General features: G+C 46.1%; 1 protein-coding gene across 1 annotated transcript in view; it reads left to right on the top strand.

Annotated features, from left to right (window-relative positions):
- The window catches only part of PTPRT (protein tyrosine phosphatase receptor type T), a 765,643-nt gene that overhangs the window by 702,991 nt on the left and 43,878 nt on the right, over positions 1–18,774 (top strand). Inside the window, exon 20 of the mRNA XM_065893296.1 lies at positions 10,405–10,481. Coding sequence (XP_065749368.1) covers positions 10,405–10,481 — 77 coding nt within the window. The remainder of the gene's footprint in view (positions 1–10,404; positions 10,482–18,774) is intronic.

Raw genomic sequence — 18,774 nt, 5'->3', positions numbered from 1 at the left:
TACCCCTATCTTGTCTCTCCCCCTTCCCTCTCCCCACTGGTAACCACTAGTTTGTTCTCTATGCGAGTCTGTTTCTATTTTGTTATAATCATTTGTCTTATTTTTTAGATTCCTCAGTGATAATATATAGTGTTTGTCTTTCTCTCTCTGACTTATTTCACTAAGCATGATACCCTCCAGGTCCATCCATGCTGTTGAAAATGGCAAAATTTCATCCTTTTTTACAGCTGAATAATATTCCCTTTTGTATATATACCACATCTTCTTTATCCATTCATCTCTTGATAGACACTTGGGTTGCTTTCATATCTTGGCTATTGTAAATAATGCTGCTATGAACATTGGGGTGTGTATATCTTTTCAAATTACTGTTTTCATTTTCTTTGGATAAATACCCAGGAGTGGAATTGCTGGATCATCTGGTAGTTCTATTTTTAGTTTTTTGGGGGAACTTCCGTACTGTTTTTCCACAGTGGCTGCACCAATTTATATTCCCACCAACAGGGTACAAGGGTTCCCTTTTCTCCACATCTTTGCCAATATTCGTTGTTTGTGGTCTTTTTGATGATAGCCATTCTTACAGGTGTGAGGTGATATTACACTGTGGTTTTGATTGGCATTTCCCTGATGATTAGCAAGGTTGAGCGTACAAACCTCTGATCTTATCCACAGGGATCAGCTTCCAGTTTAGAGAGGCAGGTGTGGAAGGCTGAAGGGCAAACAAGAGACCCAGGACATTTTCATTTTCTGAGACTTCTAACCCCCTGATTTAAGACAAGCCACTGGGCTCAGGTGCATTGGAGAACTGGGCATGGGGTCCAGCAGACCCAGGTGCTAGTCTCAGTTCTGCCCTTTACCTCATGCATGACCTTCAACAAGGTCACTTCATCTCTCTGACACTCAGGTTCACACCTTTCAGTGCAAAGAGTGCAAATTAAGATGCATAAATATTGACTCTGAACCTGGTTGTATAACCTTTTAAACCTAGGTGACACTAAGTCTAGCCTCTTTGAGTTCACAGGCAAGGAGCAATGGTCCAGAGATGTAGAACCCTGCCCATGGTCACGCAGAGTCTGTAGGACAGCCAGGACCAGAGCTCCGGGCTCTTGCTGCCCAGATGCCACGAGCTCCCTGCCAAGGAGTCCCTCTGCATCTAGACATATCTGTGCTCTTGGGGGAGCGTGCGCTGAGGACTCTGACCTCAGAGCAGGAGATCAGGATGAACTCTTCAGGGAGGCTGTTTTCACTTCCAGGGAGGAACTCAGATTCAGATCAAGCTCAGGGGCTTCTTCTCAGAGCTGTTTCTCTGCTGATTTCTGGGGAGACCGTACTGGATGTCAAAACGGGTGCTTTGTTCAGTGTTCCCAGCTCCCCCTTCTCCTTGGCCGTCTCTGAGGGTGGCTCCTGCCTGGGCCTTCCAGAGCGATCCTGGCGCAGAAACCTTCAGTGCCCTTGTTTGTCAGAGGACTTGTTCCGGTCACTGGAGCCCTCTCTGCCTGCTTGCCGGGACTGCTGAGAAATTAAATGTCCCCAGGAGCAGCTCTCAATCTGTGACGGATGGGGGTGCGGGTGTAAGTACCCCAGGTCCCTCCCCGCTGAGGCGAAATAACTTGGAGGTTTGTATTCACACTCTCTCCTGGAGTAGCAGGAGAAAGTAAGAAAGTAAGCTCCAGCTTGATGACACAACCCTCACTGGTTTCCTTCCTTTCTGCCTCTTACTTCCCATTCCCCTTCTGGTGTTTCCCGGGATCATCTCCCAAAGCCAGTCCTTGCACTTCAGTCCTTGTCTCAGTTTCTGCTTCGGAAGGAATCCGGATCAGAAACCTTCCTCTCTTTCTTCAGAAAGTCCCCTTAGTGGGGTGTGGGCTGGACATCCTGCTTAGGATGAATCCACAAATTCATCAGCTGGGCCACTGTCCCCCTAACTTCTCTCAGTGCTCTGCGCCTCTACACTTAAGTCCCCTCTATGGCCCCAAAACTTTCATCTGTTGGAGCAGCTCCTCACGGGGCCCTGCAGAATGAAGCAGCCCATCCTCAGCCAGCAGGGAACTGGCAGCACAAGGAGACGCACAGAATGTCGGGCTGTTTCTCTGTCATACCCAGGCCACCTGCTACCTTGGTAATGGTAATTCAATCAAGATTGAATGAGGAGACCTTTAGCTTCAGTGGGGTACCTGGGCAGTCTCGGCAGGATTACCTGCATCCTCGGTCTCCACTCGTGCAACGTGATGGCCTTAACATTTCCAGTACTCCTAGGAAATGACTTTTCAGCTCCACAATTCATCGTAATGAGTCAGATCTCTCTTCTCTGAAAAACTGCACCTTTTCTTTACCTTCCTCAGTGCCCAGAAGACAGGAGGAAAGTACATCCTGTATCCAAATGATATTGTCTTCCCCGCCCCACCTCTCTGAAGTGATTCTCTAAGTGGATGTGACTTGAGAAGACTGACTTAATGGGTTACCTCTGATGATGGAGGAGGAGGAGGAACTGTGGTTTGCTTTGAGAGTTAGACCTGCGTATGGGAGGACACTGAATCCTCTCCCCTGGCCAGGGATGGGGGGTGGGACACACAGTGGGATGGGACACAGTGTCAGAGTCAGAACCGGCATGGAGGGGTGTAGCGGCAGTGCGTCTTGGGGTTCCCAGAGAGGTAGGGACCCCACTACTCTACAAGGAAGGTGTCAGCCTTACACCTTCTAAGTTGTTAAACTGCTTGGAGCCTTGATTCTCTCAGCCACAAAATGGGTTATGATGAGAATCAAATAGCGTAGCATCCATAGGCTTCTAGAATGGTGCCTGGAGCATCTTATGCACTCCACAAAGATAAATTTCTGTTCCTTACACCCAGCACAGGTGAGTCTCTAGTCTCACGGCCTAATTCCAGTAAAAACTTTTGGTCTTTCCCAAGACATTGAATAGCCAAGGCATCCCCTGTGCTAAATAACTGAACATCAAATGGTCTGTACATTGAAACCTGAGTGTGCATCAGAATCTCCTGGAGGGCTTGTTAAAATACAGATTGCTGGGCTCCACCCCAGAGTTTCGGATTCAGTGAGTCTGGGCTGGGACTCCAGTATCTGCATTTCTAACAAGTTCCCAGATGTCATTGATGCTATTGGCCAAGGAACTATATTTTGAAAACCACTGGTCTAGAATTACAATAAAACTGAATTTACACATTTGTATTGATTTCTTACAATACACCAGGTGCCTTCATATCTAACTGCTTTTCATCCTTGCAACAAGTCTGCAAAGGTGGAGAGGATTTTGATGTTGTCATTGGGTAAACTGAGGCTCGGGAAGGTACATCATCTGCTCCGGGTGATAGAGTTAGTGACAGACCTCAGGTCTGCTTTCAGAGCCTTCCCAAGCCCTCCCTCTCTCGTGCCGAAGGCAATGATTGGCTGCCAGTCTTGGGTCTGCAGGTGGGGTGAGGGGTCAGCTATGAGGCGAGGAAGAATTTGAGCCCAGGATCCAGGCACACTATGCCAGCCTTGTGTAGAGGAAAGAGCCTGGGTCCCAAGCCAGGTTACCGAAAATCAATTGTATGGCTAAAAGCAAGGGACCGGCTCCTTTCTGGTTCTCAGCCTTTCAGACACAAATACGAATTCACATATTGAACGGATAATTATTGAGCACTTACTATGTGCCATACACTATAGAGGAGTTCAGTAAATAGGGTGCCCGTTCTTAAATAGGGCGCGAAGGAGAGCCATGGTTAGTCAGATCGTCGCAGAAATAATACTGCTCTAAGAGCTCTGAAGACAAGTACAGGGAGCTGTTAGCGCCTGGGGTGGAGAGATCATAGAAGGCTTCCTGAGGGAGGAAGATTGAGCTGAAGAATGAGATGTTGCCAGCCTTATGGGGTTGAGGGCATTCCTTTCATGTGCAAAAGCCCCTGTGGTCAGAGCAGACATGATGCATTTGAGCAACAGAAAGAAGGGCACGGTTTTCAGTCATATGTGGGGAGGGGGGCATGAGGCTGGACTTGGGAAATAGGTCCCAAACCAGATCATGCAAGGCATTGTGGGGTCTAGTCAGGCTTTGTTCTCTGTCAGTGACGTCTTGCAACTGATTCATACCAGCTTGCAAGAGATGATGGTTAAATTTTTCAGGAATTTTGTGAGCCAGTTGATACCACGTTGGTAGCTTGAAATCAGTCATGGTGGGAGTATTTATATCACAGAAATCAGATGTTACAGATCAGGGCCATTTCTTCCTCCAGAGAGCTCTTTGTTAAACTTTTACAACCTACCACTGGGCTTTGTTCGAAAACTACAAGGAACAGATTGATTCTAGAGGGGCAATGTTTCTGTTCCCCTTGAGTTGTGTTCCAGGGAGCTCTTTGGATCTCCGTGTCTTTGCAGTTATGCCTTCTCTCTACCAGTGGCCACTGGTTCTCTCCTCCTCCGTGCAAGCCAGTGCTGGCCCACCTCCTACCTCAGCTGACAGCCGGGTAAAGCCAGGCTCCTGCACCTCCTCTTACCTCACCGTTGAGGAGTTTGTTTCTCCTCTATGTGACTTCTTCACTCGTCTTGAATATCAAACAAGGAATATCAGATTAGCTGTTTCTCAAGCTTGCAAAATGTAGATAGAGCATAATGAACTTTCTGGGCTGTTTGTAGATTACTTTGTATAAACTCCTTTACATCGCCCACTGCCCCATCTTTCTCCATGTGCATGTGGATAAACACAATTTTTTTTATCCTTCTAATTATATAAAGTTAGAAGGAGAAGGGGACACAGAATAATATTAGCGTCTCCCAGAAGGAATAAATAAACCATGAAGGCAGTGCTACTCCTTGCAATGCCTTTCTGATGGACCTGTAGCTGAATTCTGCCCTTTCATGAATATACACAGTAACTCTTTGCCTCTGTAGAAAGTTGGATTTACATTTTGTACAGAAGGGCAAATGGGAAGCACTAAGTTTCTAACCGTCTCCGCCATCAGCTCACTGCCTGCCTCACATCCAGCCCAGAATCACCATTTATTAAGCACCTGCTGCATACCAGGCACTGTGCTCACACTTTTTTTAAGAGCAGTTTTAGTTTCAGAAAAATTGAGCGGAATGTCCAGAGAGTTCCTGTTTACTCCTACCTCCCATCCCCCTTCAGTTTCCCCTGTTATTAACATGTCGCATCAGTGTGATACGTTTGTTTCAATTGGTGAACCAATATTGATCCTTTTTTTTATAAGATAGTATCTCATTTTTTTATTGAAGTTTAGTTGATGTACAGTATTATATGTTACAAGTGTACAATATAATGATTCACAGTTTTTAAAGGTTATACTCCATTTATGGTTATTATAAAATATTGGTTATTTTCCGTGTTGTACATTATATCCTTGTAGCTTATTTTATACATGACAGTTTGTACCGCTTAATCCCTTACCCCTATAATGACCCTCCCCTTTCCCTTTCCCCACTGATAACCACTAGTTTGTTCTCTGTATCTGTGAGTCTGCTTCCTTTTTGTTATAATCACTAGTTTGTTGTATTTTTTAGATTCCACATATAAGTGATATCATACAGTATTTGTCTTTCTCTGTCTGACTTATTTCACTTAGCATAATACCTTCCAAGTCCATCTATGTTGTTGCAAATGGCAAAATTTCATTCTTTTTTATGGCTGAGTAATATTCCATCACATATATATACACCACATCATCTTCTTTTTTTTTTTTTTTTTTTTTTTCCTCAACATCTTTATTGGAGTATAATTGCTTTACAATGGTGTGTTAGTTTCTGCTTTATAACAAAGTGAATCAGTTATACATATACATATATCCCCATATCTCTTCCCTCTTGCATCTCCCTTCCTCCCACCCTCCCTATCCCACCCTTCTAGCTGGTCACAAAGCACCAAGCTGATCTTCCTGTGCTTTGCGATCCGTTATTACTAGCTAAAGTCCATAGTTTACCTTCGAGTCCACTCTGTGTTGTGCAGTTCTGTAGGATTTAAAAAATGTACAGTGACACATATCCACAATTACAGTATTATACAGAAGTTTCACTGCCCTAAAAGTTCCCTGTGCTCTACCTAGTCATCCCTCCCCCCAAGTCCCTGGCAATCATGGATCTTCTTACTGCCTCCATAGTTTTGCCTTCTCCAAAATGTCATAGAGTTGGAATCATACACTATGAAGCCTTTCAGGCTGGGTTTTTTCACTTAGCAGTATGTGTTTATGTTTCCTCCATGTCCTTTCCTGGTTTGAGAACTCATTTCTGTATATTACCAAAGACATGGATGTACCATGACTTGTTTGTCCATTCACCTATTGAAGGACATCTTGGTTTTTCTTAAGTTTTGGCAATTATGAGTAAACCTGCTATAAACATTCATGTGCAGGTTTTTGTGTGGATGTAAGTTTCAGCTCACTTGGGTAAATACCAGACAGTAATTGCTGGATCATATGATAAGAGTGTGTTTAGTTTTGGAAGAAATTTCCAAACTGTCTTCCAAAGTGGCTCTACCATTTTGCTTTCCCATCAGCAATAAGTGAGAATTCCTGTTGCTCTGCATCCTCGCCAGCATTTGGTGTTGTCAGGGTTCTGGATTTTGGCCATTCTGGTAGGTGAGTAGAGGTATCTTTTTGTTGGTTTAATTTGCAGTTCCTAATGACATATGATACTGAACATCTTTTCATATGCTTATTTGCCATCCATATATCTTTTTTCGTGAGGTGTCCATTCAGATCATTTGCCCATTTTTTAATTGGGTTGTTTACTTATTGTTGAGTTTTAAGAGGTCTTTGTATGCTGTGGATCCAACTCCTTTATCGGGTAGTCTTTTTCAAACGTTTTCTCCCAATCTGTGGCTCATCTTTTCATTCTCTTAAAGTCCTCACACTTTTCATGCCTGCATTTTCTCATTTAATCCTCCCAACATTCTGTGAGCTATATAGTATTGAGCCATATAGCATTTTCCTAAGAAAACCAAGGCTTAGAGAGATCAACTGACTTGCTAAGTGATGGAGCTAAGATCTGAACCCAGATCTGACCCAGAGCTTCAGACCTCCCATCACCGCGTCTGCTGTCCTACTTGCCACAGGTTAGCCCATGTGGGAATAAATCTTGATCATTTTGTACTAAAGTACCCTTTCACAGTCTCAGAAGATAGTCTCTATTTGGATGCTCTTCAGAGCCCGGCATGGTGACTTGCATCTAAGTACCTGAATAGGACATAGAAAGCCCTCTTCAATCTAACCCCCACCTGCCTCTTCTCCCACTGCTAATTGCCTCCCATTCCATGTTCACAAGACAAGAAACTGTTTGCAGGTCGCCAGTATGCTTGCTTTTCCAGGACCTCTGCTCTCTTGCTGTTCTCTCTGACGGAAAGACCCTTCCTCATTGTCCATTGGTCAAGCCTTACTTTCAGTTCCTCATTCACATATCACTTCACAAAGCCCTCTAGTCCCCACTTTCTAGACCTTGAAATTTCACTTCTCTGTACAGTCTATCTACCCCACTACATTGACAAACTCCCTGAGCACTTGGAAAACACTTTCCAAGTCCCTTCAACAAGCCTGTGTGTAGTAGGTGCTCAGTGAATTTGTTCTTAATAAATGAATAAAGGTGATATTGACAAATGCCATCATCTAGTGGTTAGAGGCACCTCTCATCTTTAAGAATATTTAACTAAAAGAAATAAGTTTCTTTCTTTTCTTTTTCTTGTTAATCATATTTGCTTTCAGACTTTCAATTTTGTTTTATATTAATGAAAATTCCCTTTCAACGTTTTACACCAGAAGATCTGTTTCCAGTGCTTTAGACTTCAAGGGCAGGCATAATTCAATAAATAAAGGAGATTTTTTGAATCGATGAGTCATTAGTGAGACCAATGAGTGAAAACACATTACACATTTTTCACTTTTTTGAGCCTTACAGTTTTGGTAACCGCTGGTAACAAGGCTTAACAGTCTGAGCTCAGAGTCAGCTGCTGGGTCTTGTCTGAACCCCTGCTGGGTGGATGTGCCCCAGGACGTCCCACTGCAGGAGCTGGGGACCAGACACTTGCACAGACTGCAGTACCTGTTGAGATGCTAGAAGTCCAGGGACAGCACATCGTGTGAACAGAGCAGGGATTCAGGGTCAGACAGTCCTAAGATAGAATCCCAGCCACTTGTAGGCTGTGTAATGTTGGAAACTTGCGTAATCTCTCTGAGCCCCAGTTTCTTCATCTGTGAAATGGGAAGAATAAAAATACTACATCATTAGTATAATAACCTGTGGAGCAATTTGGAGGAATAAATGATTGAGTGAGATAATGTATGTGAAGCCTCTGGTATCTACCATCAACTCCATAAAGATTAGCTTCAAACTCCTTCCCCACTTCACACCCCACTCCGCCACCCACCGAAAGGGATCACTTAGACCTCCCCCGCACTCCCTCTGGTTGATTCCACGGAAACTCTTCCCCATGATGAGTAAGAAACATGGCATCCGGTGTAGCTCAGTATCTAGCACAGTGCCTGCCGTATGGCAGATGCTCACTTAACTATTTTTGAATTGATTAATTAGTTAATGAATGAATGGATGTGGGGTGGTGTCCTGTCCAGCCCCGGCCTGCTTGTCCATGCTTGGTCCCATTCCTTGCCTTTTCCTGCTCAACTTTCCATCGTAGGGATCTGACCCTTGCAGGTTGCGTTTCTCAGCCTCTCGTCAGCTGGCTGCTGTTTGGCCAATGACGTGCACTGGTGGGAGATTGGAAGGTGGGAGAAAGGAAGAAGCCGGGGTATTTCTCCCTCTCTGTCCCAATCAGAGGCACCTTCTTGAACAGTGAGGGAGTCTCCTCCTTTTCTCCAGCTCCCACCAGAGAGGCCCACTGCAGCTCCAGCTTCCACAGGTGGCCCCCACCCCTGGGCTCTGGTGCCCTGGCTTCCTCCCTCTGTCCCACCGATCCTGGGGAGGCAGTGTCTTCTTGTTGATGTTTATCTCTGAGTTACTTCTCCCTCCTCCCTTTAGCCTCTCAACCCTTCCATCACCCAGGTAACCACTTCTCTGTCATTAATTCCCTCTGCTGTGTACCCTCGAAGTACTTTCTACTATCCTGCTTAGGCCCCTCTGGGGAATCAGGAGTGTCTGAGCTCAGAGTTAAGAGAACCCCACTCTTCCAAGCTCCACCATCCACTGGCCATGTGGCCAGTCAATCCTTGGGAGCCTCAGTTTCCTCATTTGTAACAAAGGTTAACAGCATCCATCTTACTTCTCTCCCAGGGTCACTTTGCGAGTCCAATGAGATAATCCATTCATATACTCACCAAGTACTTACTGAGTACCTGTCACAGGTGCATGCGGAGGATGGAACAAGGAGCAAAACACCTAATGTCCCTGTTCATGGGGGTTCCAGTTAGTAGTAACAGGTGGCCTTGTAAACTGCCAAGTTCTGGAAAAAGCTAATGGGATTTGGTGACCCGACTTCCTTGATCCCCAGAAACCCTTGGGGGTGCCCAGAGTTCTCCATTCCACTTATGGGGAGCCCTAGCCCTGACCTAGAGTAAGGTGGCCTGGCCAGTGGATGCAGCAACACGCGGTGATACGTGCATAGTGACGGGGACAGAAAGCTGAGCCCCTCCCCCCACCAGACCCAACCCAGGTGTTCTGTTTGCGTGTCCTCTAGCGTATGGGAGCTCACTTTAATTGACTGTAAAGGATTAGCCTGATTCTTCTGCTGTAATGGGTTTTTCTTTTAATCATTTCAATTTGGTGTTATTTGAAGTAAGCGTGCCATTGACTAAAGCCTGCAAATCTTGTTTGTGCCTAGATCGTTTTTGAAATGGTATTCTCTGTAACACAATTTTTAGTTATTGATGACCTCTTTTAATCTAATGATTTAGTCGGCTTCACTTGAATGATAACATTGATAACAATATGTGGCCGACGGTCTGTTTGCAGCAATATTCCAAGAGGCAAAAGGCAAGCGTTTGTGCACTTGTGGAAAATAGGTAAATGTGCCAGTTTTAAGCAAGCATGAAAATGGGGCATATTAATTTGGATCTAACATTTCTCGCTTCCTGAGTGTCTTCATATGGTCTTTCCTGTGTTGTCCTCTGGAGAAGGCATTTCCGTCCCCATTTTAATGACAAAATCACTGAGATTTAAAGAAGCAGGGCACTCTCCCCGGTAGGTAATGACAAAATCAGAATCAGAAGGGCAGGTGGAAAAAAAGAGAAGCATATACAGGCCCTTTTCTAAGGCACAGTCATCTCCCTAAGCCTCAATTTCCTCATCCGTAAATGGGGATAATAACTGAGGGTGATGCTAGGGGTTAAATGAGAGCGTGTCTGTCAGTAGCATGGTGCCTGGCACATGCTGATTGATAAATGGTGGCTCTGAAGCAGGGCAGACTCACCCGAAGCCTTCTCATCCCCCATCCCCTTGTTTTCTGCTCTCTCTCTGCAGATGACCATTCTCGAGTGAGGCTGCTGGTGCTGGATGGAGACCCACACTCCGACTACATCAACGCCAACTACATTGATGTGAGGCTCTCCATGGGGCTGGGCAGCTGGGTTCTGGGGTTGGCTACAGTAGGCTGAAGATCTGTGGCTGTGCCCGCAGCCGCTCCCCCAGACAGTGGCCCTCCTAGAACAGGTCCAGAGGGTCTGGCTCCTCCCTGTAACTAGCTGATTAGCCATGTAAAGCTGCATCCACTTTCAGGCTGGCTGGAGTAGCCTGCTCTGTGGGAACCCAGGATTGCCCGTCTTGTTCATTCACCCATTAATTCTTTTGTATGTATGTCCGTTTACCCATTCATTCATTTATTTGAAGGTACAGCCATTTATGCAACAAAAATTTCAGAATACCTACTGTATGTTGGATGCTATAGGAACCATAAAGCTAAAAATGCCGTGGTCTCTACCCTCTAAAACCTTAGCAGGAAGATAAGCTGTGCACATCAATAATTCCAGGGCAAACTAGAAAGTGGTGAGTGTCATGAGTTCAGATAAAATGCTACAGGGATTCAGAGGTGGGAGGGAAAAAGTCACTCTTCTATCAGGAATGCGAAGTGTGATGTGAACCAAAACTTCAAGCACAGGTAGAATTTAAAATCAAAGAGGGGGAAGATGGGCCTCTGCCAAAGAAAAGCACAAGCTGGGATGTAGCAGAGGGTAAGTAGCAGCTCAGTTCGAGGGGAGCAGAGACTCTATAATGGGAATAGTGGAAAATAAGGTTGGAGCTAGATCACTGATGCTTTGTGATCAAACGTAGGAAGTCAGACTTTATTTTGTAGGCAAGAGAAAGCTATGGAAAGTTTTTGATCAAGGAGGTGACCGGTTCAGAGCTGAGCTTTGGGATGATTTATCTATTACCCAGGGTAAGATCGATGAGAGGGAAGAGGGTCTGGGAATAAGACCCCCGATTAGGAAAGGGGGCTGCTTCAGTGTTCCAGAGAATATGGAGGAAGGAACTAAATACAGCAGGAGCCAAGACGGGCATACACGGAAGTAAGAGAGTTTGTAAAAGGGAAGCATGGTCCCTGGGACCAGAGAGACATCCCAGAATGACCGATGCAAGCCAGGCTTCTGAGGACCTCAGCTAGGAGTCCAAGAACCTTGACGAAAGGCTCAGAGATCCACCTTGGTGCCTCTGACTCCCAAGTGTTTTTGTAGACAAGCTATAAGGCACTGTGGCATGCTTTTGAATTCCCCATTGTGTATTGAGCCTTGTGTTAGGCATTTGCCTGTTTGCCCTCAGATCTATTTCTTGTCCTTCCCTGTTCTGCTTTGTGTTGCTGGTATGCGTGTGTGTCTGTGTGCGTGCGCGTTGTGCATTGTGTGCCTGTGCATATGTGCAGGTGTGTGCAGGTGTGTATATGCATGTGTGTGTGCACGTTTGTGTGATTGCATGTTTGTGCGTGTGTGTGCATTGCGTGTTTTTATGTGCATGTTCGTGTGTGTATGTTCGTGTGTGTGCATATGTGCGTCTGTGTGTGTGCGTGTGTGTGTGTGTGTGTGTGTGCAGGGAGGAGAGCGAGCTGACCCTTTAAGGAAGGTGCGATGGGAGATTGGCAGGTGATGGGATGGGAGAAGCCATCGTATTTATCTGCCTCTCTTGTTTCCTGGGATGACAGCTCCAGCAGTGGCTGCATCCCGTCTGTGGCTCCATCAGGCAGGACCACCAGAGTGATCCAGCCTTGACAAGGTGGCCCCAGCTCCTGGGCTGGTGACTTCTCTGTCTCCCGTTATGTGCTGGTTCTAGGGGTGACCACATCCTCTTGCCATTGCTGATCTCTGGGTGGCCTCACTGTTCCGTTTTGCAACTTAGCTCCTCCATCACCTGTATAACCAGCTCCCTGTACTGAATTCCCTCTGTCTGAAACACCTGGAATGGTTCTCCGCCTGGACTCTGGTTAACAAGAAAATTCACAAGGAGATGGCCTGTTCTGAGCAGCCTGTCTCCAACATGGAGAAAGCACTCAGCATTCACCCATCATGCCTTCAGCCTTTCCCTCATGCATCTAGTATTCATTTCAAACACACAGCAGATCCTCCACTGTGTGCCAGAAACACAGACCTTAAAAGGGACTCAAGTCTGGTGAGGGAGTCAGATAAGAAAAGAGACCCTCGAAGAGCAGGGGCCATGGAACGTAAAGGAAAATCAAAGCCTCAAGGTGGGAGTGGCGTGATCAGTGAAGCCTTCCTGGAGGAGGTGACACAGTGCTGCTTTAGCCAATGAGTGAGAGTCAGCCGATGGTAGTCAGGCAGGAAGGACCGATGGTGGCTTAAGAATTATTGATCACCTCTAGTGTACCAACATTGCCTTAACTAGTATCACAACTCACAAAGTAAATGCCATTACTACCCATTTCCAGATGAGTGAACTGGGGCTCTCAAGGTTATGAAACTTCTCCAGGATGTGAGGGAGGGGACAGCAGGAGTCTGCATTGGCGGTGCCTCCCCAACCGTGCCCTGCTGGCTTTAATAACGACAGTAATGCAATGACAACATCCCAGGGCTCTAAATGAGTCACTCTTGGGCCCTGTGAGGGGTGGTTTTAAATGAATCTGTTTATTGAGACCTCCCACTAGCCCTCTAGGATAGGTGACCACCCCCATTTTCCAGATAGGGAAGCTGAGGTTTAAAGAGATTGCACAGCTTGGGTGTGGGCATCTGCTCTGTGGCAGAAACAGACTGGAAACCAGACCCGAATGACTCCCAGGGCAGGGCTGTTGGTCCTGTCCCTCCTCACCCACTCGGAAGACACCACCTTGCACGCAGCACACAGTGGGGACTCGGGCAACGCATGCGGAACCAAACTGAGTTGGTTCCTTCCATTTCTCCTCGACTTTGACTCTGGCTGAGTGGATGGGGCAGCCCTGACAGCCATGCCCACGAGGGGTCTGCTGGCCCAAGTTGCCATATCTGGCATTCATTGCCTGAGTGCTAACCTCCGGCAAAAGGCATTTTCCTGGATAGACAATCCAAAGTTGAGGGAGGATGTGACTGCGGTCAGAGCCAAGATGCACTTTGGTATTTTATAGGCAACAAAGGAAATTGTTTTAAATGCAAGTGAATCTCTGCAACATCAGTACTAATAACAGCACCCATTTCTACCAGGTTCTTATCATCACAGTGCATTCTGAGAGCCTTTAAGGATAAGAGGCCAGGGGTGGAGGTTAAGAGGCTTGCTCAAGGTCACACAGCTAGAATCCAGTTCTCTGCCCACCTTCTCCCTCTCTCTAGGAAGTAGATTGTGCAGACAGGCCAAAGTCTCTGCTAGAGCTGTCTTACTAAGTGATACTGGACTCTGTGCTGTGATTAGAGTCAAGGGCTCACAAGACCAGAGTCGTGACATGAATTCAGTCCTTACAGAGGCCACATTGAATCCAGGCCTTTCTGCTCACTAGCTTTATGATATTAGGCAAATTATTTACCCATTTGGATGTCTGTAAAATGGGATGATGCCAACCTGTAAGAATGTGACAGCTGATGCAAAGTGTCTATCTGTCAGGGTCCCATTGGGAGACAGAGGGTCACTCAAAGGGAATTTAATAACAGTAGGAACAGGATTAAAGGAAACTAAGGGGGGAGGCAAAGTGGCAGGAGTTCAGTATCCCCAGGCTAGAACCAACAGGAAGCTCTCAAGCTGCTGAGAGCAGGGAGAGTAGCTGTAAGCAGGGGGCTGCCTGATTGGAGCTGTAGCCTTTGATGGAAAGTCAAGGCCAAGCCATGGTGACCTGATAGGGAGAGACCCAAAAGAACCTACACCCCAACCTCCCAATGGCCTCTGAGCTCCTGCTTCTGCTCCGCATTGACCAAACCCAACTAGCAGCTGGAGGGCATGGAAGCCTGTGGTGTCCTCCATACAGGTCAGCCTCCCAGGGCACGAGCAGAGCAGGGAAGGGAATAGAGAGTCAATGGAGGGACAGAGGAGACACCAGGCATGAGCTCCTTTTAGCACAGCGTGAGCAGTACGGGGTGGAGGGGAGGGGGAATCACATCAGTTGTGACCCCCTGTACACTCCAGCAAAGTCAAAATCCCCAGGGTCTCTGTGGGGATTCCTGGCAGACACACCCTAGGTAGCTGTCTAGGGCTCACCCCTTGGCCCTGGTTTCCACCCAGCCAAAATCCTCCCTGCACTCCAGAGGGCTAACTGCCCACGCTAGAATCATTTATCCCCAATTCAATCTTGACAATTCATTAAAACAACTCCATTTGGATAATGAACTAGATGGGGCCAGCCCTGTAGGCCTCCAGAGGCCGTGGTTCTCCTGTCTGAACCATACCTCCGGCACATTGGTTTGCACACCCAAGAATGTATTGGCCACTTGAATCTGTTATAAATTACCAGTCTGGAAATAAATATCGTCTCTGGGTCCCCAGTAAGTAACAGATGCATGGTCGCGGAGTGAGATAAACGCATGTTGGATGCAAACCTCTTTCCCATTGCTCACAGGCAGCTGGAGGCAGGCCCAGTACCGGTTTGCAGTCCATGTGCGTGCTGTGTAGGTGGGACTTAAGTGAACTCAAAGTTCTTTTAAGGTTAGGAAGTTTTCTGTACCAGCTCTTGGGAAATCCCCAGAGCAGCCCCAAGTGAGCAGTACGTTTCCTCTCATCTCCATCGCTGAAGAGTGAGGTGGTTTGAATGCTTTCTCTTGGGGACTGTGTGGGTTCCTGGAGGCCAGAGAGGGTCTCTTGACTCGGATGCCACATGTGGACAGGAACGCAGCGTGCATGCGTTCATTCTGTATGCATTTATCAGGGCTGACTGCCCAGGCAGACTTCTCCATGCTGGGGACACAGCCATGAGCAAGCCCATTACAGCCCTGCCCTGCTGGAGCTCTCATTCGACTGGGAAAACAGATGATAAGCATGTAAATAAACAGAGACTTCGGTGGTGAGTGCCCTGAAGAGAAGTAAACCAGAGAAAGCCAAAAGAACCAAGGATGTCAGGGTGGGCAGCTAAGGGCTGTCTGTGGAGGTGACTGCCGTCCCAGCAGAAGCCTGGATGGAAGGGGAGAGCAAACCACTCGGTTATGTGGGGCAGGCGCAGCAGGCGTGGGTAGGGGCCAGTGCTAAGGCTTATAGGTGGAAACATGATGGCTGCTTCTGAAGAAGAGCAAGACAGCCAGTGAGCCGTGGGGAGGGTGGTAGGAAAACTGAGAATATTGCTGAAGGGATGAAATGGGAATAACAGGGATGTTGAGATGCCCAAACTAGGCTTAAGGGGCCAGTTCAACTGCCATGACCTCAGAGAACACTTCTCTGGCCTCCTGGCACATCTTCCTCTTGGTGGCCCTTATCCCAGTTTGTTGATGTCTACAAGCTGCTCAGAATCTGAGCCCACATCCATCAGGTCCACTTTTGTACTTCCAGTGCCTTGTACAGAGTAGTAGATGCTCAGTTAATACCTGTCAATTGAATATTGAAGGACTGAGTAAGCAAACGAATGAACAAAATAGTGAAACCAAGTCATCTGACTCCCACAGTTGAAATGTGAATTTCTTGCTCAGAATTTCATCCCATTGACGTTGAAGTGTGTTAGAATCTTCCAAATCCCATGCATTTTGTCTTTTGCCTTTTGTCTGCCAATTAAGGCCTTAAGGGAATGCCCCAACCTCACCTCAGAGACATATTCATGCATGTATGCCACCGACCAGTCTCTGCTGAAAACTATACCCAGCTCTGGGTGGCCTGTCCCATGGCCCAGAAGGAGAAAATATTAAAAAAAAAAAAAAAAACTTGTTGCAACATACATTGTAAGGGTGTTAACTGGGCATCTACCAAGCCCTGCAGGGCTTAGGAGGAAGGAGGGCTCATTTGAAGTGCAGTGTGGGAAGCTGGGGCAAAGGGTACATGGAAGGGTCCGGAGAGGGACAACTGGAAATGAGGCTGGAGATGAGGATGGAGACAAGAGATTAGTCCCAAGCTAAGGCATTTGGACATGATTGTACAGGCAACGGGGAGCCACTGTAGGCTTTTAAGTGGGGAAACAACATAATCAGATGTACGCTGGGGAGTTCATTCTGGCAGGAAGCAGATGGACTCTGGGACTGGACTGGAGGCAGGGAGGCCAGCATGAGCCTATTGTCTTGGCCCAGATCAGGGAGGACGAAGGCTGTAAGAAGGAATGACGTGAGGATGACAGAAGAGGATGGACTTGAGAAACCGCATCTTTCCACACTGTAGGGTACTATTTTCTATTCCCAAGCCTACTCAAGAAGACTCCCATAGTCTAATTCTTCCTGTGAGCCTGGGAATCACTGTCCATCTTAACTCAAAGGAACAGAGAGCTCTTTGTGCCTCTCATCTTCCTTCCTACCTCTCACGGCTCAGAGAAGGGCTCAGTTACTACATTTATAGGCAGAGCAGGAAAGCAGAGGGGAGGGAAGGGCTTCCCATCTCAGGATCTCTGTGATGGCCAAAACAGACTTTTTAATCGTGATAGGCACTCAATGAATGCTTTCCAGATACACAACAAAATAATAATAATAGCAAAGACATACATGTTAAATCCTAGACTAGTGCCTGATACATAATAATTGTCATATATTAACTCACAACCCTAACAGCAAGGCTGTAATATAAATGCTGTTACCCCCATTTAACAACAGAAATTAATTGAGGCACAAGGAGGTTAAGTAACCTGCCCCAGACCACACAGCCTAAAAGGGACAGAGCCAGGATTCACACCCAGGCAGTTTAAATTCAGAGTCCGTGCATAAAGCTACCATGCTATGTTGCCTTTCTTATTTTTTTTAATTTATTTTGTTGAAACGTCGTTGGTTTCCAATGTTGTGTTCATTTCTGCTGAACAGCACAGTGATTCAGTTATATATCTATATTCTTTGTCATATTCTTTTCCATTATAGTTTATCACAGGATATTGAATATAGTTCCCTGTGCTATACACTAGGACCTTGTTGTTTCTATATATACTAGTTTGCATCTGGTAATCCCAAACTCCCAATCCATCCCTCCCCACCCCCTCTCCCCCTTGGCAACCACAAGTCTGTCCTCTGTGTCTGTGAGTCTGTTTCTGTTTCATAAATAAGCTCATTTGTGCCATATTTTAGATTCCACATATAAGTGATATCATATGATATTTGTCTTTCTCTGTCTGACTCACTTCACTTAGTATGATAATCTCTAGGTCCATCCATGTCACTGCAAATGGCATTATTTCATTCTTTTTATGGCCGAGTAGTATTCCATTGTATATATGTGCCACATCTTCTTTATCCATTCATCTGTCAGTGGACATTTAGGTTGTTTCCATGTCTTGGCTATTGTGAATAGTGCTGCTATGAACATAGGGGTGCATGTATCTCTTGGAATTATAATTTTGTCCAGATATATGCCCAAGAGTGGGATTGCTGGATCATATGGCAACTCTGGTTTTTTTGAGGAACCTCCATACTGTTTTCCACAGTGGCTGCACCAATTTACATTCCCACTAACAGTGTAGGAGGGTTCCCTCTTGTCCACACCCTCGCCAGCATGTTATTTGGAGACTTTTGAATGATGGCCATTCTGACCAGCGTGAGGTGGTACCCCACTGTGGTTTTGATGTGCATTTCTCTAATATATGCTGCTTTTCTGGTTGGTCTCTCAACAGCTTGTTTATTGGGCGTTTGCTCTGAGATTCACACGGTGCTAGGCTCCACAGAAAATTTTTTAAAACTTAGGAGGCAGTGTGTGTCCTCAAGAAGCTGACAACCCCACTAAGAAGACAGGACCACTCAAAGAGTTTAGGTGGGGCTGTTGATTCCTGGTGGTTAATCCAACAGTTGTGGCCATGACACTGGCCTGGGGTTGTTATTGACAGTCAACCCAGGTGTTACTAGAGTATGCCAGGTAATTCTTACAAAGTACCTACTAAATAGTTATGGAGCAAGTGGAAGTCTGTACGAGATGTACAGGGAACTTAGAAATGAATCTTTGGATCAGAAAGTAGATCCAGAACTTCTGAGACACCATCATGTCTGTTCTCCACGAACCATGCAGATGACTTTTCTATTTGATTTCCTAAAGAAGAGGGTCTTGAGGTAGCTTATCCTCCTTAGCAGAACACAAAGACTCACCAGCAACGTTAAAGACAAATGTTCATCAGACTTTCGGGTTTGTCTTCTCCTGAGGTTGTTAACTGTAGAAGAAAGCGGAGTGTCAGGACTTTCCAACACCCTCTCCACCAACAGGCTCCATAATTGGCATATATATATATTTTTGATTTATCCTTTCATTCATGTATTTACTCGTTCAATAAATACTAATTACGTTCAGTGTTATGTACTAAGTGCAGATCTGTCTCCAAAACTTGAACTTCTACCC

This window comes from Phocoena phocoena, chromosome 15 (genome assembly GCF_963924675.1).
Source record: "Phocoena phocoena chromosome 15, mPhoPho1.1, whole genome shotgun sequence".
NCBI classification, from domain to species: domain Eukaryota; kingdom Metazoa; phylum Chordata; class Mammalia; order Artiodactyla; family Phocoenidae; genus Phocoena; species Phocoena phocoena.
The sequence above is the reverse complement of the archived record's forward strand: the minus strand, read 5'-3'. Positions and strand labels throughout refer to the sequence as shown.